The sequence below is a fragment of the Podarcis cretensis genome, assembly GCF_951804945.1.
Source record: "Podarcis cretensis genome assembly, chromosome: 6".
Lineage (NCBI taxonomy): Eukaryota > Metazoa > Chordata > Lepidosauria > Squamata > Lacertidae > Podarcis > Podarcis cretensis.
The window spans coordinates 41,291,632-41,318,824 of record NC_137175.1 but is presented as its reverse complement, the minus strand read 5'-3'; the positions used below and the strand labels follow the sequence as shown (position 1 = coordinate 41,318,824).

The 27,193-nt window shown below is 42.9% G+C and overlaps 2 protein-coding genes across 2 annotated transcripts in view; one reads left to right on the top strand and one right to left on the bottom strand.

Annotated features, from left to right (window-relative positions):
• Positions 1–158: 158 nt before the first annotated feature.
• On the bottom strand, positions 159–22,122 carry EIF2D (eukaryotic translation initiation factor 2D). The gene is made up of 15 exons (XM_079979320.1): positions 21,933–22,122; positions 20,525–20,715; positions 19,083–19,166; positions 17,743–17,833; positions 16,756–16,863; positions 15,851–16,152; positions 14,689–14,806; positions 13,757–13,802; positions 11,088–11,191; positions 7,167–7,328; positions 6,703–6,792; positions 5,281–5,376; positions 3,549–3,669; positions 1,243–1,417; positions 159–350 (listed from the first exon to the last, which is right to left on the bottom strand). Exons 1-15 carry the CDS (start codon positions 21,986–21,988, stop codon positions 280–282), a joined length of 1,815 nt encoding a protein of 604 aa, XP_079835446.1. The 5' UTR covers positions 21,989–22,122; the 3' UTR covers positions 159–279.
• The window catches only part of DYRK3 (dual specificity tyrosine phosphorylation regulated kinase 3), a 40,628-nt gene continuing 21,862 nt past the window's right edge, over positions 8,428–27,193 (top strand). Inside the window, exon 1 of the mRNA XM_079979293.1 lies at positions 8,428–8,994. Within this exon, the coding sequence (XP_079835419.1) occupies positions 8,783–8,994 (212 nt within the window). The 5' untranslated portion in view covers positions 8,428–8,782. The remainder of the gene's footprint in view (positions 8,995–27,193) is intronic.

Below are 27,193 nucleotides of genomic sequence, written 5' to 3'. Positions count from 1 at the left end.
CTATTCTTTTGAGTCCTGTAAAAAAGAAAAAGAAAACCAACCCCACAATCTTCAGCGGATACCCAATAGTTTACATTTGGACCTATTTGCACTAGAACAGTGCTCAGCAAACATGCTGAGGTGTTCCACAACAAGCTATGGAGATAGTCCAGCAAAGGTTATTGGGAAAAGTTTTATTTATAAATTCCATTATTTTATAGGTAAGGCAGCTGAATTAGTCATTTATCTTAATAAAATATTTATAAATAACAAAGTTCTGACTTTGATCTTCAGACCTGGCTACTTCTTCCGGCCCATCTTTGGTGCCATCTCAAGACCCTTGATGTATTTGCGAGGTATCTGGTAGTCCTCTGGAACAAAGTCACCATGTAATCAATCTGTATTTGACAGCTCAAAAGCTTAACACAATAGGACTCTTACTAAAAGAGTAATGTGCTCTGAAAATTCTAAAGCATTGTACTTGGGGCACTCGCCTTACTAAAAAATGTACTCCTGTGCATTTTTAATTATGAATAAATATACATAGGAAGACATTGCACTTGCTGTATTTACTTGAATGTAATGCACACCATTTTTGGACAAATTACATCATGAAAATTAGATTTGATGGTGCATTAAATCTGTGTAAATGCGGTAACGTGGCAGCCCTAATTAGCCACTGAATTCAATCTGCATAAGGTTACACATGAATAAAATAACTCTGAAGGGAAAATAGCACTTTGCTTTTTAGTTTATGTATAGCTGTTTTCCAACAGCTTCCTCCTCAGAAGAGCACATCTTAGAAACTGATCAGAATATTGTAAAATCAATTTAGGCTGCAAGTAAAGCACTACTGAATTCAATAGGATATGCTCCTGGGAGGATATTCCTAGGATTGCACTGTTAATCTAATAAGTGACTAAACCTTCAAAACATAATAAATGATGTTATGAGTTTGCCATGGATTAGGGGTGGAGAACTGCAGGCCTGGCAGCCAGACTTTGCATGCTGGGCCTTAGCCCTTTCCCTAAGCTACACCTTCCATTAGTGCTTTGCCTGGCTGGTATGTCACCTTGTGATGACGCCTCTTCTGAGCCTGAATGGAGACCGTGTGTGTGTGCATGCATATGTGCCAACATCTGGCTTTTGCATTGCTGGAATATAGCCTAATGTGCAAAGGTATGTCCATTGCACTTCCTCTGACTCCACCCACCACTGGTGTGCTGCCCTGGCAGGTTCCCTACCCCTGCTAAAGATACTTACCCAATAGCAGCTTAGCAAGGTGGTGGATCTGATTGCCTTGGACCTGGACCTGGGCTCTGTCCTTTGCTCCCGGAAGTGTGGTGACAGTGGCACTCGCCTGAACTTTTAGCTGGAGAAAGTTGGCAACAGCCTGTGGGTCTAGCCCATACAGCTCAAGATTCTTAATTATGGTTACCTGCAAACCGAAAGGAAAGATGGTATTACTTGGTTGCATTAATGTACAATGCTCAATCATTAGTGTGCAATTTTACTTTCGTACATTCTTACAGGCTGGTATCAGCAAAGTTAATTTCATAGGGCCTTTGCCTGTGCATATTAATAATACCTATGCTTGGAAATGAATAGGAGTAGTGCATGTTTGATAGCAGGCATATTGCACAACCTATGTGATTTAAGTGAAAGGCATACATAAAAGCAAGCGACTAACTGAAGCACTGGGGTAACACTATCAAGGTTCATCCTGATTGGTGGTGGTGGGGAAACAGTGTAGCAACGGACCAAATCTTAATGTTTTGCCCTAGGAGCTTAGGAGGAAGGGATGTCAATTAGGAAAGCTGGGGGTGGGGATAAATGCTAGCCAGTGGCCTGGTCAGATTCACACATCACCCATTAGGGCAAAAGCAAAAGGCCCAGGCCAGGAAGCTCTTATGGAGACCACCCCACAACCAACCAACCAACCAACCAACCAACCCTTCGCTGAGGCTACTTCAGGACTTCCTTACCCAAAGGCATGCTAGCTTCTGCCCCTGGGGTTTCAAGACAGCACCACCAGCTGACTACGTTTTGAAACACTAATATAAATGAAAACTACTTTGCATTCCTTCAGAGAAAGGCAAAAGAAATGCCAATGTTAAAACAGTACAAGGGCCCATTGCACCTCTTCTGACTCCCAACCCCTGGCTGAATCATGTATAGTACTGGGCTGAATTAATCATCTCTACCTGAAAAAATTGACAACTTTGTATTGGGTTGGTCTTGCATCCTAGGGTCTTGCACCCAAGCATGTCAGATACCATCAACACCCTGGACCACCACCTTCAAGCCATAACGCTGCATCTGCGAGCTGCAATTAGTTCAGGTCTACACACACACAATTACCGTAATAAAACTATTATTCCTGTGGAATTCCCTCCCATCAGATGTCAAGGAGATAAATAAGTATGCACCTTTTAGAAGACTTCTGAAGGCAGCCCTGTATTGGGAGGTTTTTTATGTCTGATGTTTTATTATGCTTTAATATTTGTTGGAAGCCACCCAGAGTGTCTGGGGCAATCCCAGGTACAAATGAAATTAGTATTAGTAATTAGTATGCACACACAGAGAACAAAAAGCTGCTAATGACCCAGGTACACTTCCATGCAGCTCTGCCCCAGTCTGTTTTAGCTTTTTCTACTGCACCTGCTTGGCTGCTCCTCTGGAACAGGGATACAGATCCATGAGGGCAACACTCATATTAAGTTGCCTTCTATCGCTTCAGACTATTACTCTATCCAGGTCAGTAGCATCTACTCTGACTGTGGGCAGCTCTCTAGTGCCTCACTCGGAGATCTTGCCCATCTCCTGCTATCTGATCCTCTCCACTGGAGCTGCCAGAGATTGAACCTTAAGACTTTTTGCATGTGAAACATGTGCTACACTCAAGCTATTGTTCCTCCCTTAGGTCTGCAACATGTGCCTTCCATCTTCCCGGAGTAGCACTTTGGTGACACACTTTCAGAAGTCTCTGTGCAATGTATATCTAACTCAGCTGCCAGTACGTGCTTCCTACTATCCTTCTGAACTAGGGCCAACAGATATCAGATAAGCTCTAAACAGAGAACTTCAGTTTATCTCCTGATCTGGCCTTCTCCGCCTTGCCCTCTTCACCCCTGGGTGGTTGAAATAAATTACAAACCATGCACCAGTGGCATTGTAAGGTGTCAGTGTAACATCTGGACCTCCTACCTGATACCCAGGGGTTCAGAGAGGAGGTAGGGCTATGACTTAAGCCCAGGAATGCTCACCTGTACAGGCGGCACATGCTAGCCCAGTTGTCAATTGTTTTCTGGGGCAATAACTGCAGCTCTGGTAGTTATAAACAGCCTTCCCTGCTCTCCATGCCCCAAAAGTAGGATCATGGGCTCAGCCTCTTTATTTTCCTCTCTCTGCATAACAGGGCTAGGAGACTGCTCTGGAAATGGTGTTTTCAATGGGCAAACTTTCAAAAGATAGTGCAGTATTATAAAACATTTCAAAAGGCAGACATAAAAAAAAAGCAGCACAGTTTGGATGTTTCCACAGAAGACTACTTCTCTCCTTGCCCTTACCTTTTTATTGCACGATCTTTGTGCTATGTTTATATCAATGGGATCATTGTTTCCTTTCCTCACGATGGGGTCATGTCCAAAAAAAGTCACCTGATGGAAGGGCTGTAGTTTATCCAGACACCTGCCACAAAAGCAGCGCTAAGATTAAGCTTATCCAGGACAGCACAGAGGGATGGCAGCTTTCTGGCTTAGCTATTCCTGCTATACTTAAGTACCAAGAACATCTATTCAAAGACTCAATCTGATACAGCTTGCCTTTATTCACCTCAGGGTTTTATTTATTTATTGAGTTTAAATTATTCTTCCCAATGGAGCCCAGGGTAGGAATCACAGCCATCTTTTTTTAAAAAGCATTCTAAAAACAGTTACAGTTAACTTAAGAATGTAAGAAAGAACTGTTATAGACAACTGCCAGGAACAGTATTCTTCAGCCACCAAATGCCTGGGTGAAAGGTTGGTTTTAAAATTCCCTCTGAACGTTAATAATGATGAGAGGCTGATTTGCATCCCATGTGTAGGCTGTATACTATACAACCATAGAGAGACTGACAGGAATTAATTATACGTCATCTAGCAGCCTTCATCTATGTGATACATGATGCTATTCCGTAACAGGATTATTGTGGGAAAATCTCTACTTAAAGTACAATCAATATTATGTCTTAAAAGGTTTTTGTGATTTTTAACAGACGACACTGCCAGACTGACATAGTTATGTTATTATCTTTGTAGCTCTCTTAATTCCAAAGACTTTTTAAAAAGAAAATATTATGATCCTCAAAGTAACAGAAGAGAATGGGGAGTTTTAGAAGGTCCCAAAGAAGTCAAGCTTGTTGTGTTTACTTTTACAGTGGCCGTGCCTGCACATCATGGGAAGCAAATTATAAACCATGGCTTACCAGAGCAAGCAGCTGCTCACTTGCTCCCACTTTATTCTGACCCACCTGGAGCCAGGAAAAACAAACTGTGAGGCGAGGCTTAGCATTACCAGTGAACCAGGACTCAGGGTTAGCTTCTGTCCCCAGGAAGCCAAGGTTGGTTCTTGGTCTGTGGCTTGTCATTTGTTTGGGGAGAGAAACTGCAAGTGTTGGTTCGCATGGAACACTAAGCAGAAGGTGTGGGGGGAACCTGAGGGGCCCACTCCCTTCTGGGCCATGGGCCAATTGTGGGCAGTCAGAGAAATAAGTGCACATTTCACTTTTGCATGGTTTATACAGACACTTGCATACCCTCGGCATCCATGCAAGCCAAAGGCATGATCAGCATTCAAGGACATGTTCCAGCCAAGCAAAAACACTTGGGAGTGCAATGGAGCAACAGTGAAGGGTGTGGCTGAAGGAGAGAGGGTGTGCTCTGGAGTCCTCAGGGCTACATTTGGCCCCCATGCCTGATGTTCCTCACCCAAGCACTACGCCAAGCTGTGCAGTATGCTTCTCTCTTGGCTGAAGAGGGAGTGGAGAAAGGCAAGGGCTCACTGAACAGCATGCAGTAATCCATAAGCTATGGCTTACCATGATGTGCAAATCAGGCTCCTGTGTCATAAAATTCCAGTCCGCTTACATAACACAAAGCAACACAGCACTAGACCTTAGTGACAATTTTAACCTTTGAATGGTTTGGGCTTAACCTCCTTTTGCAAACATTAAAGATACCATAATACATAGTGGCCTGCATTATAGGAAATACTGAGGCAAGTATATGAAGCAGCAGTAGGAATCACTCCCCCCCTCACCTGCTCAGGAGATTGTCCCATGTGAGCTTTGAAATTTCATCCTGCTCAGATTTGTCCAACAGACAATCGCACAAGATAGGATCCACCTTTATAAAGCTGTAACAAAGGAAGGCAGATTTAAAAGTATGTTCTCAGCGTGATCACTCATCACCTGAACTGGAAATGCACCAACGTCAAGAATGTGTAGCACTCTACAGATTATAAAGATCATGTTTGTCTCTTTAGCACTTTGTTGTTAAAAGGTACAAAAGGATTTCCAAAAGTCACACTGCACTTGCACTATTATGTGGTAAGTTGGGTGCTAAAAACCTTACTTGACTGCTGAAAACTTGAGAAGGGGTTACATAAAACAACATGTCCTCTTTGCTTGTAGATTATGTCTGAGTATGTTGCTTGTCAAGTGCTGTTTTTGCATGTACCTCTCTTAAAGATAATTTAATGTTTAAAAATTCTTTGCCAAGTTAATCAAAGGTCACCTGTTTAGCTAATCAAAACTTTTAATGATTAAGCTAACAGATCAACCTACAGAATCATATCACTAAAAAAAAGTGATATGATTAATCAACTAAGATGTCTTTAATCTTGTGGCACTCCTAAATTATCCACGAGGTTACCTTACCCTACATGTGCCCTCTCGACTGCTTCGATCGGCGGAATTGGCACTCTACAGATGCCACATAATACCCACTCCATGTAAGAACTTGATCATTTAGTGGCAGCACCTACACTTTGGAACTCCCTGCCTATTGATATCAAGCAGGTGCCTTCACTGCGTTCTTTTCAGCACCTGCTAAGAAACATCCTTGTTTAGGCAAGCCTACCTAGGTGCTTAGAAAGTTGATGGGAATCCTAACTGGTTTTAGTATTTAAACTTCTTGTTAAACTATTGTACAATTTTCCTGAATGGGGTGGGGTGGGGGAGTTTTAATCAAGTGGTGTATACATTCTATGAAATAAATAACAAAATAAATCAGGAAAATGACCACTAGTTTAAAATTCTATTAGGCACAATATATGGGATACACCTGCACAAGTTTGTGTGTGTGTGTGTGTGTGTGTGTGTGTGTGTGTGTGTTTGCACACAAACTCTTGTTGAGGTTGGATATACATTTGAGCACAATCAACACTGCACTTGGGCCCATCTATACTGCAGAGGTAAATAAGAGAGGGACCAGGACAGGGTGCATGGTCCATCTGACCTGAGTGTTCATACTTGGCATAAAGGGACTTGTGATAGGAAAGAGTGCTTGCCCTTTCTAGTAGCATTTCCCACATGTTTTGACTTAGCGCTGTAATGGTGAACCACGAGCACAGGAAACTCCTGTGCAAAATCATGGCTGCAGCTATCTCTCGCTATCAGTACAGAGCAAGGAGAGTAGTGCTGCGATCTCCCTACTAAACAAGCTTTGGGGTTTTACATACTTTTTGTTTGTTTCATCAACCAACTCATTAAACTTCACATAGTTGATAACAGCATTTCTCACTTCACTGCTGGACAGGGTGTCGCCTTTCCTGGAGGAAAATTGAATCTTTGTTACTTGCTAGGTTGCACTTCGTAAGGAACAGCAAATGATCAGCTTTTGCAAATTGGCTATTTTAAGTGGGGGAAACACTCCAGTAAGGAAGCTGTTCCCTTCGTTTAGAACACCACTACCACCATACAGGAGAAATGGTCCAACCAAACCAAACTATTGAACTCAGCACCCAGAAAGATTCATGTTTTTAGAGTCAGTTATTTTTCTGCCGGGCAGACCATTCACTCTGAAGTCTGCTACACACTCACACACCCATTTAAGGAATTTCTTGGCCCATCATGTTCTGCAAGCAGCAACAAGAACAACAACGTAGGGAACAAGTCAAGTGGTTCATTTTCTTATATTACTTACTTATATCCAGACTCTTGGAATAAGGGAGCCATTTTGGATGAGATGCCATAGAGTGGTATGATTTCAGGACAGTGGTACGGCTGTTCTCCATCACCACTTCTGCTATCCTGGACAGACAATTCAGATGCTGCTATTTCAATAGGTACTACAAAAGACCTAATGCTGAAAATCAAAGCAAAATATTTCACAGAGTTTATTACCATTTCATCATGACGGCTATTCCCGTTCATGACTGAGAGACAAATGAGTATAGTGTTGTGTCCTTGTCATCTCCTAGGACACAGGCACCCAAGACCATTCCTCTCATTGCAATAACACAGTGCAAAATCCCTCAACACGTTTGCTTACACAAAGTGGAAGCACATTTCTGCCTCTGCTTCAATATGATCCACAGAACAGATCATCATCTTGAAGCCATATGCTCCAGCAGCAACCTAGCGTTCAATAGTGGAATGCTGTGGCACAATATGGTGTCTTGGCCTGGCCTCCCATCCTACTCTATGCTGCAGGGCTTCCAGCATGAGAGCCAGTGTGGCATAATGGTTAGTGTGTTGGACTAGGAACTGGGAAAGCGGGGTTCGAATCCCCACTCAGCCATGAACCTCACAGGGTGACCTTGGGTCAGTCACCATCTCTTAGCCTAAGCTACTTCACAGGTGAAGGATGAAGAAAACCTTTGAGATCCTTGAAAGATAAAGGTGATATATAAATGTAATAAATACATAAAGCCACGGAAGACCCAGGGAAGAGAATTAGCGCACAACCCCAACTTTCTTAGCAGCTAAGGAAGACAACTGATAGCTTAGAGTGAGTATCTCTGCATGTGTTCTAATATGCACAGAGGAGCCATGCAAGGACATAGGAGTGCCAGGTACATTGTGCAAAAGGAAAGGCAGTTGGAAACTGTTTTTCAGCCTGTGGGCCACAGTTTCTTCTGGGAAACCTTCCAAAGGCAACTTCTCAGGGGTAGGTGGGGTCTGAGGCAAAAGTGGGTGGAAATTGTACCTTTGTAGAGGCTAGTTTCTACATACGCTTGTGCACCCATCTCGATCCTCCATCCAGATAAGCAAGAGGCATTCCAGCCAGGAAAGAAGAAATAGTGTGAATCATGACCAGTGGAGGATGTGACTTGGGGAGCATTCCAAGGGTTAAACAGACAGATCTGGCCCCCTGGACCTGAGGTTCCCCACCCCAAGGAATTGCATTGCACGTACCCAGGTCAATCTGATACTGGCCAGGGACAATGGCAGTCCTTCTGAAAGTTCTCTGAATAATTCTAAAGCAAGCCAAACAGAGCACCCTAGACCTGGCCTCCAAAGAAGCCAATCCCTGGAGGAGAGAAAGCGTGGAGAAATGATCCAAAGTCTTAGGTGTCTCTTTGGGCTAAGTTCCTATGTAGACCTAAACTAAAGCCCACCCGCCCCCACACACTCTGCCAAGCCTTCTCGACATCACAAGTGCCCATTGTGACAGAGGATAGGCACAGCCCTGCCTGTTCCAGCAGATAAGAGAAGGAACCTCGCCGTCCAATCTACCAAGGAGGCACACAAATGAGACCTTGTAAAAGATACTGTAAAATGCGAGCTTCACAATGCTATCTGTATGTGACATCATAGATGGGCGGGGGAGGAGACAGTGTGGAACCCCCCCGAGGGAACGAAGCCCAGCAGCCCAGCAGCAAGGAGCAGAGCCCAGACATGGTCCCCAAGGAGAAGGGAGACGACGGGCTGCAGTGCATCTTCATTACCACCAGAGAATCACCACTTCTGGTGGAAGTTGGAGGGAGGCTGGCAAAGCGAGCATGGGCAGCGGCAGGCAGAGAGGACAGGTAAGCACAGCCAGCCCAAATTTTTAAGAGGGGTTGGAGTGGGACTTCTGTGTGGGGTAGGAGGGGGCGGGCCTGTAAGCCCCACCAGTCCCATCAAGCACATCCCCATTCTCCTCCCCTTTCCTTTGCCATTGCTCTGCAACCTTTCCCATTCCCAATACTTCAGTATCTATAGGTCTGCTGACAATGCAGCCACAGGTCAAGTGGGTGGGCCCTTCCAGAGGCAATGGTGACTATAGTGGTAATAAACTGTGTCACTCTGGATACGATAAACAGTTACGGAAGGAAAGTAGTTGGGTTTGACAAAAACTCTTTAGTGCCTTCAACAAGTGAGCATCAAGGATAGGTTTAAAAAGGTGTGCCCTTCCCGGTTGCAGCAGTAGAGAGAAAATGAAAGCATTGCTTGCTAATTGTTTCCCTGATATGGTGCACATCTTAAAAGGCACAAGAGTCCTAATTAGGCCTGCAGTGGTCAAAGCAGTTATGCCAGGGGTTGCCAACATACATGCCCACAGACGCCTTCCCTGGCACCCACATCCTTTGCCTGCTGACATTAGGCTTGAGGGAAGCATTCTACTGTACCCAAGAGAGAAGGTTGCTGTGTGAGCTTAGCTGTGGTGCCACAGAAGCTTTTCCACTTTGCAAATGTGCCTATGGGCCCAAAAGGTTTGGCAACCCCTGGGCTTTGCCATGCAGGCATTATCATTGGGCTTGTTTCTTCTCCAGCAGTGATGTAATAGTATGACTCAAATGGTGAACTGTGGAAGACTGGAGCAATGGTAGAAACATTACAACTTTTTCTGAATAAGGAGAAACTAAACTGTAGCAATGGAGTTTGACAAGAAAAGGCAATTTGTTTTAGAAAAGTGTTCTGTATCTATGGACTTGACAGTAAAGCAGTGAGTTTCTAACAGCTGATGCAAACAATACCTTGGCTCAGTTTTAAAATGTGGATTTAGCAAGGGATAACTTTGTTAGTGAACATGTTTGACAGTTAAGAAACCAGGATTCTAGCCACAGCCTGGGTGATTAATGCAAACTATTGCTGTGATGTCTCCGGAATTACCTATTAACTCAGAGTTTAAGAACTGGCTTATTTAGGTTGCAACACTGGGAGTAAGTCCTACTGAATTCAAAAAGGCTTACTCCTGTTAGCTCCTTATAGGAGCAAGCACCACTGGAATCTACAGATTCTGCATTAAACCAGTAATGAAACACTCCATTTGTGCACAGCTTCCAGCAAACAACCTCTCTTCATTATTGCAATCTTAATATCTGTACTGATCAAAAGTAACATGAGAAGAAGCCTAAAGCAAAGAGATGCCTGGAGCATTAGGATACATGCCCAACAACCACTGATATTTTAGTCTCCATTAATGCCCTTAATGCCTTTTGCCAACGAACTTATTATCACATTATGAAATGATACACTGTTATGATTCACCACCTGCAAAGTGGGGCTTGCTAACAGCACGCCTTCAGAGGGGCTTACTGACAGCACACATCAACTTATTGGTGCCAAAAGTGAGCCTTGTCAACCTGCCAAATTTCCGGCTTGCCGGCTAGAAAGCATAACTTTACACCTCAATGTTTGCTTCCTTTGCAAGCCATTAACAAACACACAAACACCTTGTTCCCTAATTGCCTCTGCTGTGCATTAATGCCATCCTCATTCCTATAGTGCTTCCCAGCATGCATGTGCATGTGTGCACATACAAACACCCCTCTCATCTGTGGAGCTTATTATTAAGCATGTTGGATTCTTGTAAGGACATGCACATCTTTGCTCATAAATAGATCTTTTCTGTAGTGCTGTTTGTGGACAGCAGCATGTTTACATTTCTGCCTTCTCTAAATCAACTTGAGAGATAGCAGCTTATCTAGGCTATTACCTACAATTACACATCTTCCATGCGAGAGATTAAATACCTTTCAGACCAAAGAAAAAGAGCAACATCTCTTCTAATTAGCTATTGTGCTCTTAAATGCAGCTCAGCTCATTAACCAGCATCATCACAGGAACCCAAACCATCCATTTAGATCTCCTCCCTCAGTATTTTGACTTTGTTTACACAGAATTGAGATTCTCTTACCTTTCATGCCTCCAGTCCACATTCACAATGCTCTCTACTCCCTTATTCAGTTCCTTCACCTGGAGGATATTTCGTTGCTGCATTGATTGCAGGAACTTGGAGAACTAGAAGAGAGAGAGGCAGCTAAAACTGGGATACAATGGTTTTAATGGTAGGTTTATTGTAGCTGTGAGAGACAGAATAACAACAGGAAAACCCCCAGAAACCCAGAAGACAAATGTCAGAGATTGATGTGCATTATAATGAGTGAAATAAGTATTTGATCCCCTATCAACTAGCCAGAAGTCAGGCTACCTGGTATCTTCACTGTATGTAACGAGCTGAGATTAGAAGCACCTGCTGAAAGGGAGAGGTCTTACGTGTAACCCCAGCTCATTACAGTACCTGTACAAAAGACACCTGTCGACAGAAGTAATCAATCCAGCAGATTCCAAACTAGCCACCATGACCAAGACCAAAAAGCTGTCCAAGGATGTCAGGGACAGGACTGTAGACCTGCACAAGACTGGACTGGGCTACAAGACTATTGCCAAGCAGCTTGGTGAGAAGGTGACAACAGTTGGAGCAATAATTCGCAAATGGAAGAAACACAAAATAACTGTCAACCTCCCTTGGTCGGGGGCTCCATGCAAGATCTCATCTTGTGGAGTTGCAATGATTGGGAGAACGGTGATGAAGCAGCCCAGAACTACATGGGGGGAACTTGTCAATGATCTCAGGGCAGCTGGGACCATAGACACCATGAAAACAGTTGGTAACACACTACGCGGTGAAGAACTTACAGTGGTGCCTCGCAAGATGAAATTAATCTGTTCCGTGAGGCTCTTCGTATAGCGCTTTTTTCGTCTTGCGAAGCAAGCCCATTGACAGCTTAGCGGATTAGCGCTATTAGCGGTTTAGCGGCTTTTAGCGGATCAGCTGATAAGCGGCTTAGGGCTTAGGAAAGGGGGGGGGGAAGGGAAAAAACCCCGCAGGAACTCGCAAGACATTTTCGTTTTGCGAAGCGCCTCCAAAACGGAAAACCCTTTCGTCTAGCGGGTTTTCCGTCTTGCGAGGCGTTCGTCTTGCGGGGCACCACTGTAGATCTTGCAGAGCCCATAAAGTCCCCTTGCTCAAGACAGCACATGTACAGGCCCATCTGCAGTTTGCCAATGCACATCTGAATGACCCAGAGGGGAACTGGGTGAAAGTGTTGTGGTCAGATGAGACCAAAATCGAGCTCTTTGGCATCAAATCAACTCGCCTTGTTTGGAGGAAGAGGAATGCTGCCTACAACCCCAAGAACACCCCGCCCCCCGCCGTCAAACATGGAGGGAGACATATTATGCTTTGGGGGTGTTTTTCTGCTAAGGGGACAGGACACCTTCACCGCATCGAAGGGACGATGGACAGGACCATATATCATCAAATCTTGGGTGAGCACCTCCCTCCCTCAGCTAGGGCATTGAAAATGGGTTGAGGATGGGTATTCCAGCACGACAATGACCCAAAACACATGGCAAAGGCAACAAAGGAGTGGCTCAAGAAGAACCACATTAAGGTGCTGGAGTGGCCTAGCCAGTCTCCAGACCTTAATCCCATCAAAAATCTGTGGAGGAAGCTGAAGGTTCCAGTAGCTACACATCAGCCTTGAAATCTTACTGACATGGAGAGGATCTGCAAAGAGGAGTGGGACAAAATACCTCCTGAGATGTGTGCAAACCTGGTGGCCACCTACAAGAAACGTCTGGCCTCTTTAACTGCCAACAAGGGTTTTGCCACCTAGTACTAAGTCATCTTTTGCAAAGGGATCAAATACTTATTTCACTCATTATAATGCACATTAATCTCTGACTTTTGTCTTCTGGGTTTCTTCCTGTTGTTATTGTGTCTCTCACAGCTACAATAAACCTACCATTAAAATTATGGACTGGTCATTTCTTCGTCAGAGAGCAAACGGGCAAATTTAGCAGGGGATCAAATACTTTCCCACTCACTGTATTATGCACATGAAAAATGAAATAAGCAATATTCTGGTGTAATTTTTAAAGTTTGGTTTTGTTTGGATATACAGTGGTACCTCGGGTTACATATGCTTCAGGTTACATATGCTTCAGGTTACAGACTCCGCTAACCCAGAAATAGTACCTCGGGTTAAGAATTTTGCTTCAGGATGAGAACAGAAATCGTGCTCCGGCGGCGTGGCAGCAGCAGGAGGCCCCATTAGCTAAAGTGGTGCTTCAGGTTAAGAACAGTTTCAGGTTAAGTATGGACCTCCGGAACGAATTAAGTACTTAACCTGAGGTACCACTGTATATTATGTTGTAATTAAAAAAAACAACACCAACTTATGTTTTAATGATACCTGTATAGTGTTTTTTTTAAAAAATTATTTAAAACCCCGCCAATGCAGTATCAGGCCAGAATTTTACAGTTGTTTTCAAATTACTATGCACACTTACTTCTTAGCAAACATGTATACGATTGTGCTATTAACCAGCTAAATCATCTGACGATTTCTCACACATCAAGGATCTACATGCACAAAGTGCCTTTGTAGGAAGGGGTCACAGCTTTGGGGCAGATGATCTGTGGTGTATGCAGAAAATCCCACATTCAATCCAATGTTTCATTATTATTTCTTTCCTCAACCTTTCACGGTACAGAAAAGGACAACAACAACTACTTACTTTTTTGTAGCTTGATTTCTTTATGTCTAGTTGTTGACCTTGTGGACTGTTGGTAGATTGAAAAGGAAAAAAAACAACACAATTATATGCAAGAAACAAGAGGAATTAGGCCTCTCTCATTTTTGGTGACATGTAAGAAAAAACATGTTTTGTTTCCATGCTTCTCCAGCTAAAATATTCTTAAAACATGGGCACACAGATTGGAAAATTTAAATGTCATATAAAGAGAGCAAATGGAGCCTCCTTCTCCATCACAAATTCAAGCATAAGTACTTAAGAAGAATCCGCTGAATCAGGCCGATGGCCCATCTTGCCCAGCATCCTGTTCTCACAGTGGCCAGCCAGATGCCTGTGGGAAACCCGAAAGCAGAACCCGAGCACAAGAGCCCTCTCCCCTCCTAAGGTTTCCAGCAACTGGTATTCAGAAGCACTAGTGCCTCCGACTGTGGAGGCAGAGCTGAGCCATCAAGGCCTGTAGACTTTGATAGCCTTATCCTCCATGAATCTGTCTACTCCTCTTTTAAAGAGGTGGCCATCACTGCTTCCTATGGGAGCAAGTTCTATAGTTTAACTATGGCATTTATTTTATTTTCATTATGCTTTTACTGGAAGATAGCTTTAGCTCTTCCTTATGAATCATCAAGAGACAGGTGAAAACAGAATACTCTGTTACGTGCAGTGAGCTTATCAAAGTTAAGTTTAACCTGTGTCATATCTGGAGTATGCCTTAAAGCAGACTCTGACCCATGCAGAGTTCGCCTACGAGTTCATACAGTGACAATGGCTGAGGCACAGAGTCCTACGTGCATGCAAGGCTTCTACTCCTGACTCTGGTGAACAGTGTTCTACAAGCACTTGATGCTCTGTTTCCACATTTCTCAGCCAGCAACACGGCAGCTCTGCCAGCTTGTAGAAGATCTTACTACACGTACCAACATGCGAACATGTAGTTGCGGAGAAAGGTGCTGGTCAGTAGAGGGAGCTCCGACTTCTTCACTTTACATTTTAAGGCATGGAAGAAGCATTGGTGAAGCAATGCATCCATTTGCTCTAGAAGAAAAGACAGAACCGTTTGTTCTCGACAAGCAGTGCTATTTTTCTAGAAAAAGAGGTGCCAGAACTCACCATGAACGCATCCCTTGTTCTCTTATAATGGCAATGGTGCCCACCTGAGAGGTTCTGGAACCGAGTTTCGGTGAGCTCTAGCTTAAAAAATAGTCCTCCCTGCCTACGAGCCTCTGCACAGAACACAACATGGCCTAGTTCACAATGTGTCACTGCCACCTTGTGAACCTCTCAGCTCCTGCCTATGCCTACAAGTTGTGTCAGTGTTGAACAGGGAAACAATTTCAATGCCATGCAGCGTGGTCACAAGCTATGAACTTCCACATATAGTCATATGAAGCAATAAATGAAAGGAAGAATGTTAAGTTCAGCATTATCTCTACCAACATTCAGTTTCAACGGAAGAAAGCTGACACACTAGCAGTGAGCACAAAGTTTAATGAAAGCTTCTTTCACATTACAAAGTTAGTAACAGGGTATAGTGCCCTATACAAGCCATGGAGTGTGAAGGGGATATATTTGTTTGGATTTTGTTGCTCATCACATGCACCATCAGTGCATATGCTGCAGGGAATGATGGTTACACGTGTCCTATAATCTACACACATTCCACCCCCCCAAAAAAGACTTGCATTAATCTCACACATTACATCAGGGATGTGCAGCCTACAGCCCTCCCAGACACTGTTGGACTTTAATTCCCATCAGCCCCAGCCAACATGGACAATGGTGATGGACAGTGGGAACTGTAGTCCATCATTCACCTAAAATCAGGATAGAGGGCATGTGGTCCTTCAGATATTGGTGAAGGACCATCTCCCATCATCCCTGACCCTGGCCATCCTAGCTGAGGCTAATATGAGTTGAATTCCAAAGATTTCTGAAGGGTTACTGGTTCCCCATTCCTGCATTATAGGGCACATTGAAAATGCATAGAGTATATATGTTTAAGTTTGTATAAATGAGCAAAAGGTTGTTACTAGACCTCATCTAGAATGCAAATCCCTGTATATAACCCTATAATTTTACCTTGTGGACTCCTACTGTCTTCTACCTCCTGAGGAACATCTAGGTTGTCCGCTTCAGTAGTTTCAGCAGCACCATTTTCATTAGGTTCCTCTTTTTCTGTCATGTCCACACTCTGAATAGCATCTTCCATGTTTAGATTTCTAATCCCTGTCTGCAGGCATGGGTCAATAGGGTGGCTGTTTTCCTGTGATTTGCCTTCCCCTTCTCCAGCCTCTTGCTCCTCCTCTTCAGCATCCATCATCTCTGAAGACTCTGCTTCTAAGGGGACTATTGTTGGTGGGCATGACTTGTCACCAAACTCCCTTTTTCAATTTAAAAAGAAACAACAAAAGCAAATGGCACAATAAGACTTGCCCCAAATTTCAATTTCAGCAAAACAGAAACTCAAAGCAAAAGGTTTAGACTGGGCCAGTTAAGCTATGAAGTTGTGGAGAACCATTTTCTTCACTGTAAAGATTATGAGCGAAACAATCTGGAAAAACTGACCACACCATCACATTTATTTAATGCTGCGTAAGGGGTCAACTGACTGCCGTAACTCCAGCAGAACCTTAAGAATACAATCTCTCTCAAGTCCTTAAGATGACTTTCAAGTAGTGTGTGGCCTAAAGTTATATTCATTCATTAAGAGTGTTTTTCAGAATGCAATATAGAAGAGTTCTCAGTGTCGCCACAACAGAAAAGGTTCAGAGTTTTCTGATTTGGTGCTGTGGAACTGAACAGTTTTTCTTAAGTGCTTGTCAGAATCATGCACCTATGCTTGGTTTCTACTTGCATCCTTCTTATACTTTGCTCAGGGCTCACCCTTCTCTAACCTGAGTCTTGGATTAGAATGGGGGCAAAAGCTAACCATGTGCTTTTCTCCTATGGTGTAAACGGTCAAATAGTTTTGGTGATATACCCACCATAAGTGATCCATATATGTATGCAGCACTGTGAAGCCTTTTCCTTTCATTCCAGCTGCCACCATCTCCGCAGAGGACATGGTAGCTATGCCAATGGCCACAGGGGCACTGAAAAGTAAAGAGAGTATAGCATAAAGCAAACAGCTAAATTCTTACTCCAACTAAAGCAGCTCCCAGCTAAGGAATCTCTCTCATTTCAGACATGACGACCAAACCATGGTTTCGCTGTGTTGAGAACATACTTAAGGCTCTTGTGTCCCCTCTTTTGCTTGCACACCACAGTTCAATCCTGCACTTCTTGGATTTTGGTTACCACTGTTTGCAAAGTCATAGATTTCCTCTAAACAAGAATTGTTCAAACCATGGTTTCCACTTCAGCTTTGGAAGCAAACAAGTTTGCCTGAATCAGCCATCCAAGCAAACTACTGTTACTGGAAAACAGTCTGTGTTCCAAAATATGCAAGAGAAGAAGGAAATACACAACCCTTAAGCATACTCATGAAAAGCTGAGATGTCTGAACTCGCCAATGAATAATACCCCACAATGCGTGAAAATCAACCCTGCTGCTGGAAGCCCCAAATTGTTATGGTGAATCCATAGAAGGCATACACTGTGGCACATAATCAGAGTCAAAATAAACGGGAGTCTCAGAAGGCATTCCTGTTGTTTTCTACTTGCCTTCTTTTGAAATCCAAGAGGGATGGGACAATCACACACCTCTCCATTCACGCAAGCAAAAACCAGTGGCCCATTGTAGTCAGCCAAAGGCTCTCGAGAAGGGCACAGGACACAGGGCACAGCTGAAGAGGGGTGGGACCCAAAGTGGGGTGCAGCCTAAGGAAAATCCTGAAGGCCAGTATGACAGGCCTGGAGGGCCACATTTGGCTGATTTTCACACCCTCAATTTCCGGTCTCAAAATACATTCTAAGAACCCCTTCAGAAAGAGGTAGATCTTTTTAACATTAGCCTTCAGGAGAAATCATACCTGTTTCCCACCAAGGTGATGGCACAGAGAGTACCCCGATCTACCTGAGGAAGACCATAAGAGGGCACTACAACCCCTGGAAGCATTAGATCTGTGGAAAAGACCCTATATTAACATCTTAGCAAAATCTTAAAGACACCAGTCATCCCCTTGTCCCCCACTGCTCTTTTAAAAAACTGACAAAAATACTGCTTTCAATGACTACATGAAACAAGGGATTCTCTTGGATGGCTTCAAACCTTGGCCCTAATTGCCAGTGCAGCTCCGATCAGCCCTGCTACCATCAATTCTGCCGCCACAAAGCCAAAGTGCATCAACTAAAATGTCAATTACACATTAGTTATAAATCACAACTTTTTCTTGAATTTGGAACATTTTTAGGACTGAGACATATAATACTGGCTTTCTACTTCAGGCAGTAATAAAAGTGTCAGTGTTCTTTTAAAAAATAGTTAATAATAATAATAATAATAATTTATTATTTATACCCCACCCATCTGGCTGGGCTTCCCCAGCCACTCTGGGCAGCTTCCAACAAAATATTAAAATACGGTAATGCATCAAACATTAAGAGCTTCCCTAAACAGGGCTGCCTTCAAATGTCTTCTAAAAGTTTGGTAGTTGTTCTCTTTAACATAAGGTGGGAAGGCGTTCCACAGGGTGTGCCACTACCGAGAAGGCCTCCATGGACTGCTGTGAGTCCAAAATGACTCCCAGGCTGCACACCTGGTCCTTCAGGGGCACAGTTACAACATTCAGGACCAGGGAGTCCTCCACACCCACCTGCCTGTCCCCCCAAAACAGTATTTCTGTCTTGTCAGAATTCAGCCTCAATCTGTTAGCCACCATCCATCCTCCAACCGCCTCCAGACACTCTCACAGGACCTTCACCGCCTTCACTGGTAAAAGGTACAAACAGGTAAAAGGCCTGCAACATTAGAAAAAGTTTTGCTGGGTGTCTAAAAGAGTTGGTTAGAGGCATTTCATAAGCAGAGCACTACAGCTCTGGAGGCACTTTCTCCCTGGTTGCCACCCTCTTCATCTCTGATGGCAGAGGTACCAAAGAAGAGCCTCAGAAGGAGATTTTAACATTCAAGCAGACCAGGCTTTATTTAGACATTATTTTCCTTCCTAATGGGAAAAAAGGCCTTGAATACCTCAGTTAAAACTGTCATGTCAATGATAAAATCAATTTATAAACCTCACTGCTTTTCAAAGGACCTTACATCCAAGCAGCATGCTTAGGACTACAATATAACAAGGCCAATCATGAGAACCAGCTCCACAACAAGGCAAATGTGCAGTGCCAAGCAGAATGGCTTTGAGATCCATTCCCTTACCTGCTCCTCCTGCTAGTTTGTGCAACACAGGTAGCCATGTGGAAAAGGCGGGGAGAAGGTGAGGATGAGACCACAGGGTGTACACTGTTCCAAAAAGAAAACAAAATGCTTGTGGAATTCCAGCATGACACACTTTACCTGCCTCCATTTCTCAGAACTGATAACCATTAATCTGAATTTAAAATTAGGAAGTAGAGCCTGAAACAAAATATTGCAGTGTGGGAGTGCTCCTGCTCAGGATTCTAGCCAGGATTCATTTTTCAGGATACTCCATGCTGTTCCCCTCCCCACCTTATTTTCTATTACCCTCTCCTCCCACTGCCAACAATCAAGACAGCACTCAGTGCAAGTAATTCCCATTGGACTATTCCCCTTCCCCCTGGGTTTTCCTCCCTTATGTTATTTTTAACTTCCAAACCTTAGGTGGGGACCTCAGTCTGTTGATATCACCCTCTTGTCCATTAAGCAATAGCACACACAGCCTCAACACTGGACATTTTCCTTACACACATAAATAAGACAGACATAGGAGCCATGATGGTAAGGAACCAGAACACACAACCTAGCTTCTGTTTCAAGATATTTAAACCCAACATGTAAAAATAATGTGCAGTCAGAAGATAGATTGGTCTAGTTCAGACACAATAATCTTCGGCCAGTAAGCCATGGTTTTTCTGCCTGAGAACAAGCTGTGTGCCTGTGCACTCCTTTCTCAATCCTCTGCTCAGGGGCCAGTATTAACTTGAACACAGCAGGAATTGTACACCTGCTGCTGCATTCATAATTCTTTCTGAACAACCAAGGCTGGAAAGCAGAATCACCTATCAACTCTTGGCTATGCAAAAGTTAAAGAAGAGAGCCCTCTGCCTGCCACCCCATAGCATGAACTACATGAGCCCTATTCAGGCATTCACTATCCAGCTTAACTGAACACATGAGGTGGTCAGCTCAGGCCAGCTCCCCTCCCCTCACTATTCCTGCCACCCTCCACAAATTCAAGGGTGACTATCTGTAGAAAGGAAACAACTCTGATTCTTCAGGATTCTACACTGTGCAGAAAGCCTCTGCTAATATAGACTGTCTGCAATGGACAAGCTATTGCCTTTGAAATTGTGGAGTGAAATAGAGATTGAGATAGAGATGGAGGAGTTCGTGTCTACTCTCCCACTCCCCTCATGTTCATTTTAGCAAAATAGTGAATGCCTAGACAGAGCTGTACTAGCAGTGTGTGTTTCAGGGAGAGACAATTTATGAATCAAAGACAGTATGTTGCCTATCTCAGATTGAGCACATTTATACCATAACTGACACTCTTCTCATTTTAGATATGGGAAATGGAGGCTTAATATTATTTTGCACTTGTCCAAAGTGAAACATCAAATTAAACTCAAACCTCCCCAGACCCAGAACAGCAAACTGCCCGCAGAAACATTGTTCTGTACCTGTTGGATACAGTCTCTTCTCCATTTCAAAAAGGACTGGTATTCTGCCATTAGCATAGACCGTGAGAGCATCTCCTTTGTGAGCATACAGTTTAATGATATTCAGCTCTTCTTTATTCGGCACAACTTCAGATAGCTGTTCAGATGTGAGGGTGGGAAAAGTTGCTGCGACATCATTTCGTAATTTCCTCCTGCAAGGTGAACAACACAGTTCCATTATCTAAATGATTAAAATCATTTTTTTAAAAAAAAAGGGGGGGTGCCTAATTATCAAAGCCATTCCACTATCTTAAATCAGGAATGCCAGGATAATGCCCATGGGTATATGAATGTCTGCAGAGGCCCTCCCTGATGCCCATAATTCTCCTCCCCCAGCTGAAACTGATTTTTAAATAAACATTCTGTTGTACCCAATAGAATACTTTGGTCTATGTGTGTGGTGCCCATGACAAGTTTGTGATGGCAGTTTGCAAATTTGTCATTTAATATGTTCTGTTTTTGCTTGATCTCAGTTTATTATGTTTAGGGAAGTTTTTAATGTTTGATGTTTAATTGTACTTTTAATTCTGTTGGGAGCTGCCCAGAGTGGCTGCGGAAACCCAGCCAGATGGGCGGGGTATAAATAATTATTAATTAATTATTATTACAACTCTATTACTCTAAATCTTGGAGGAAGACACATCTTCAAGTTTTAAAAGACCAAAACCTTAAAGACCTTCTAAATATGCATGCCAGAGAAATAAAACAAAGCAACTTATTTATATCCCACTATCACTGTGAAGCCATAACCCAAGCACTAATTACTTATCAGCCATCAATCTCTTCATTTCATATGATGCATAAAATTAACACATACAGAAATTGCACTTTGAGGGAGGCATAACGTCATTTTTTAAAGTGTATGTTTTCCGCTAAATGTAATTTTAAGTAGCATCCTGCAAATCTTCATCACGCTTGGTTAGAAAGCATGTCTCTTTACAACCAGGGCCAGTGCTACCACTAGGCCAGCTAAGCAACCACCTAGGGCTCAGGCCTCAGAGAAGTGCAGTACTGACCTTTGAAGGGCAGAGTTTTATTCACAAGATTGTTCGAAATAATTTATGTGCTAAAACATCTTCTTTTGTACTTGAGAAAGATAATCAAAGATTGTTGTATTACTCAACCTTGCCATTTAAAATAAATTTAGCAGTTTCGAGTTTTGTGCTTTTCTTCTTTTTTTTCCTACTAGGCATCTATTTTTTAAAAGTGAAGTTAGCAATTTTTAATTTACTTTTAAATTTTTTTTGTGGGGTATTGCAAGCAGTGAGCGTTGCCTAAGGCGCAAAACAGCCTGGCACCGGCACTGTTTACAACGGATTAACGACCAAGGTAAAATGCCTTGAAGGAAAAGGAAACAAGACAAACTTACCTATCAGACCCTTTGATAGCAGTATTGGATTTAACTCTGAAAGCTTTGGCAAACATGGCCAAAGAAATCCCAAGGCTTCCGTTCTAGCAGGTAAAGAAATATCGCGGTTTACTGTCCGGTGGGGCGTGGGGGACGCGTTAGAAAACAACACCCATTAAAGGAGCACTTTAACACACAGCTGCCATAGTGTTGGTGCCGCAGCAAAATGAGTCCGTGGGGCAACCGCTTGATCTCTCCAGTCGCGGCTGCTTCCTGCTCTGGTGACGTCAGAGGCAAAGGCAGCGCGTGATAGCTGCGCTTCCTGCCGCTTCGCTTTTGCTCTGCGTAGAAAGAGAGGCTGGGCGGGATCAAGTCATCGTTTGTTGCCGCGCGAACTCTGCTGGAATCAGGGAAAGACTCAGAACTGAACTACGTGGTTTGCTTTGAGCAGCTAGTTGCAGGATCAGGCCTTGGGCTTATTTGGTGCTTGTTTGCATTCCGACTTTGCTGGTAAACCCCATTGGTTCCTGGTTTGATTTGATCTGTCGATTAGCCGGCATGTCAACCGTATACTGATTTCTAGTTATTAGGATTTTATCTCAGGGCTTACTGTATTTTAAAGCTTTCCTCAGTTGTGAAACGTAAGCAATTACATAAAGTCGTTGTATAGTGGCTAGAGCGTTAGAGAGTTAAACTCCCCACTTGGCCATGAATCTCACTGGGTGACCTTGAGCCAGTCACCAACTTCCAGCATAACCTACCTCACAGGTACAGATAGGTAGCCGTGTTGGTCTGCCATAGTCAAAACAAAATAAAAAAATTCCTTCCAGTAGCACCTTAAAGACCAACTAAGTTAGTTCTTGGTATGAGCTTTCGTGTGCATGCACACTTCTTCAGGGTTGTTGTGAGGATGATATGGAGAGGGGGAGAGATACAAATGCAATAATAAACAATATATATCTTAGTGTTATCAGGCCAGGAAGATATTCTGAGCATTTTTTTGCTAGTAGTTTCATCACTTGGCATTGTTTTTTTCCAAATTTGTTGGCTTTTTTGTGTGTTTGTTTTTTGTTACTGACTAAAATTTTGTTACTAAAATTAATTTGCTATGGGTGAAGTTGTATCTAAGAAAAAATACATTTCAGTATATTGGCATCTGTCTGTCTTGGAAGACAATGGAGGAGTGTGCCTTTGGGGGTGAAGATTAGAAAGTTACAGCACCTGCTGTGGCTGTAGAGACTAATATGGGAGGGATGTGTTTGGTTGCAGCTGGGGCAGATGAATGCGTTTGGTTGTGCTGCTGCAGATGCACCATGGTGTTTCTTCTCTGCGCTCCTCCCAACAGTCATTCCTCCTCTGGTCACTGCTATGGATGCATGACCTGACTGTTTCAATGCACTGCAGCCATCTGATGGGGTTGATGATGTCACATTTATGTCACATTTGCAGACATCCTTGTAACGCAGAGTTGGTCTGCCAACAGGCCTGGTACCTAAAGCCAGCTTCCCATAGAGCATGTCCTTGGGGATCCTGCCATCTTCCATTATTTGGACATGACCAAGCCAGGGTAAATGTTGTAGAGACAGGAGTGCAAACATGCTAGGAATGTGGCCTTGGGAGAGCACATCTTTGTTTAAGACTCTGCCCTGCCATGTGATGCCCAAAATCTTTCTGATGCAGCGCATGTGGCATTGAGATGTCACGCCTGTCGACTGTATGTTGCCCATGGCTCACTTTTATAAAGCAGCATGTTCAGCACACAAGCCTGGTAGTCCTTCATCTTGGTATTGTTAGCATCACATTCTCCCATACCCTTTGGAGAGGCGAGCCTTGCCAATATGCTTGTCCAGTTTAAGTGTCGATGGAGAGGTTGCTGGTTATGGTGGAACCCAGCTGAGGCATGCAGTGCTGGTGATATCCTGACTCAGGATGTTGGTCTTTGTCAGGTTGATGGTAAGGCTCAACTCCCTGCAGGCTTGGGCAAAATGGTTGATGAGTCTCTGTAGAGCTTTCTCAGAGTGAACTTCAAGGCTGTGTCATCTGCAAACAACATCTCTCAGATAAAGACCCACTAGGCTGCCACAGTTTTGTCTTACCACAGAGGTATACGATGTTGAACATATCCCCGTCGCTCCTCAAATGAAAGTACAAACCGCAGACTTTGACTATATGTATACTGTACTGTTTTTGCTGAATGAAGTGTATCCCTATTAAATAGATGCAACTGGGCTTCCTAATCATGGGGCTATTTAGTATCCATGTTACAATCACTTGACATTTGTCATGGACTGCTTACAGCATATCAGTAATCTGGGGATTACTATTTAAATCCTGAAGACTCCAGGACAATCATAGGGTTTTGGCAGCATTCCTAAGTTAGCAGACAGTCGAAAAAACAAGATGTTCTAAGAGCCTGTAAGTGGCGAATGAGTTGTGTGTACTGAAGATGGCCATGAAAGCATTAGCAAACATAGTGAATGGTGTAAACCCAGAGCCTGTCATGGGCAAGATTCTGTTTCCTTAGCTACAGGGTTGCATCATCCTGGAGATGTAAAATACAATGCGGCAAGGAGAGTCCAACTGTCCATGGCAATGGGGCTGATATCCTACATTATTAAGGGTATCAAAAGTCTAATGAGCTAACAAAGCAGGGAATATATGTGAAAGTGGGGAAATATGTACAAAGGATCACTAGAGCAGAGCAGTGCAGACTTCAGGCTTGTGGGATCTGTTTTGAGTTTTACTAGAACCCTGAGATCAACCAACTAGAACCAGGTGCAAAGGACATAAATTTAGAATTAAAGAACATGGTTCTTATGTGCATCTGATGAGAACAGGGGTTTTGTGTCGGAAGTGAAATGAGCTTACAACCATCACAAAATTCTATTTCTGGTCACTCCAAGTTTTCTTCATTGTACTTAATAGTAGGGTGGATACATGTTGTTGTTGTTGTTGTTGTTGTTGTTGTTGTTGTTGTTCCTGTTACTTGCTGATCTGCTGCACATCACCCAAAGATCTACCAGTAGATCCACATCTACCTTTAGCTCACCCCTGACCTAGAAGCCTTCACCTCCCTAGGATTTCCCCTGAGGCTTTACTGGAATGAGCAAGCTTACTCAAAGAAGAGCAAGGTCAGACTTGTGGGCAGCCTAAACTCATTCTGAAACCGTATATCTGATGAGGGTCATCCTCCTGTCATTATAATGAAACCATAAGGAATATTTCCAATATGATCCACATAAGTAGCTATAAATAGTCTTACTTTCATCTGGAGCTAGTGCCACATTGATCTGTGGTCCAGGAGTCGCAGGTCAAAATTCGGTGTGGCCAGAGTGTAAAGTGGCCATAGACATTCTTTTAATCTTTTGGAGGTTGGGGGTATAACAAAAACCTTTTGGCATCACAGTATCACAGCAAGGGACTTATGGGAGCATTCATTCTTAAAAAACCATGCAAAGCAGCAAAACACCTTTTGTCATCACAGCAGGGGATCCATGTGTTGTTGTTTTTTAATGACTTGGTGGGAGGTCTTGTGGGACCACAAAACCCAGCCCATGGGCTCCTTTTAGCTACTATTTGTTTTAAGACATGCACAATTTTTCTTTGCCAGAAGCTGTACTTTTACATTAAAGAGGTAGGCAGATTGTGAAGGTAGGAGAAACATGATGGGCTATTGTCTTTCTTTAACTACTGTCCTTCTCATGACACTTTCCAATAAAATACTGTCCCTTTATGCTTGCATCAGAAGGTATAGCAGATACAATAGCCAGGTAAGACTCTGCTCCTGTGCATACTTTTTGGGTATAAACCCCATTGCCCTTAGTGGAACTTCAAAGTTAAAATGAATAGAATTGCACTGCAAATGTTTAAGGTTCCTACCTGTCATGATCTATGCAAACTACAATCCTAAACACACTCATTTAAGAGTAAGTCTTATCAAATTCAGAGGGACTTATTTCTGAGTAAATAGACATAGGATTGTGTGGGCCAGTAGCCTTCTGCATATCCATAAGGATGAAAGCCCCTGAATCTCTGAAACTACTATCTAGCTGTACCCAGTTGCAAGATTAGAGCAATTAACATTTAACTCTTAATTTAAAGCTATTTCAACATTTGTCTGGCTGCTGCTGATTTGCTTTAAAATAATGATTCAAAGCCCAGGCACATCAAGCAAAAATGTGTAAAATATTCTAGGAAGAAGCTATTTGATGGAAACAATAACTCTCATACTCTGAAGGTTATTCATTAAAATCTGGTACACGTAAAAACAAGATAAGTAAATGTTCTGGTTTTATCCTATTTCTACCTTGAAATGGAATGTATGGTGAAATACTATAGCTATCACAGCATATATATATCCATAGACTGAATTTGTATAAAATATTTGCATACCTGATTCTTTCTACATAAAGAAAGGAAGCAAAAATGGAAGCAAATACGCCTACAATGTGCTTGTTGTATGTTCGCCTCAGTGTAATATAACGTGAATTGAAAATCACATCTCACCAATAACTCCTGTGTAAGGAACAAAGTTGGACAGCCTTCTTCAAAATAATCTTGAGCAGAGGAGAAATTGAGCTTTTCCAACCTGCTGCCTTCGACATATTGTTGGGACTGTAGCCACCACCATTCCTGAACACAGGCCATCTAGCTTGATCTGCAGTAAGTTTGTAGTTCAACAACTGGAGGGCATAAGGTTGAGGAAGGCTGGATTAATTATACAACTTATTTGTTTGTTTATATCCCATCTTCATTTCATTTTCATTATTTCTATGCCACTTTTTACTCACATGAGTCACAAGGTGGCTTACATACAATAAATAAGAACATAGTAGAACATCACATTTACTACATAAATCATATAAAATAATTAACAAATCTTCAGTAAAACAACAACCTTCTATAAAGCACCAATTAGCAAAACAACTTTTAAAAAAAAGGCTAAACAGCACAGCCGCAAGATAAGTAATAAAATTCACAAAGCATTACAGTAGTCATAATCCACAAAACGATATTAACGTTAACAAGCTAACAATCAAAACCAACTAAGCACTTCCATGTGTTCAAAGCAGTATACACAATCCCCTTCCCCATTTCATTTTATGGCCCAAAGTCATCCAATGAGCTTCATGGAGAATTCCAAATATACTTCACTGTAGTCTACATGGCATAGTTTTTCTGCTTTTCTTTACACTGACGATATGAGAATCTGTCATGCCAACAAATAGGCAATATAGGCTTTATGAGGTCCAAAATCCATACTGAGGCAATACCAATATTAG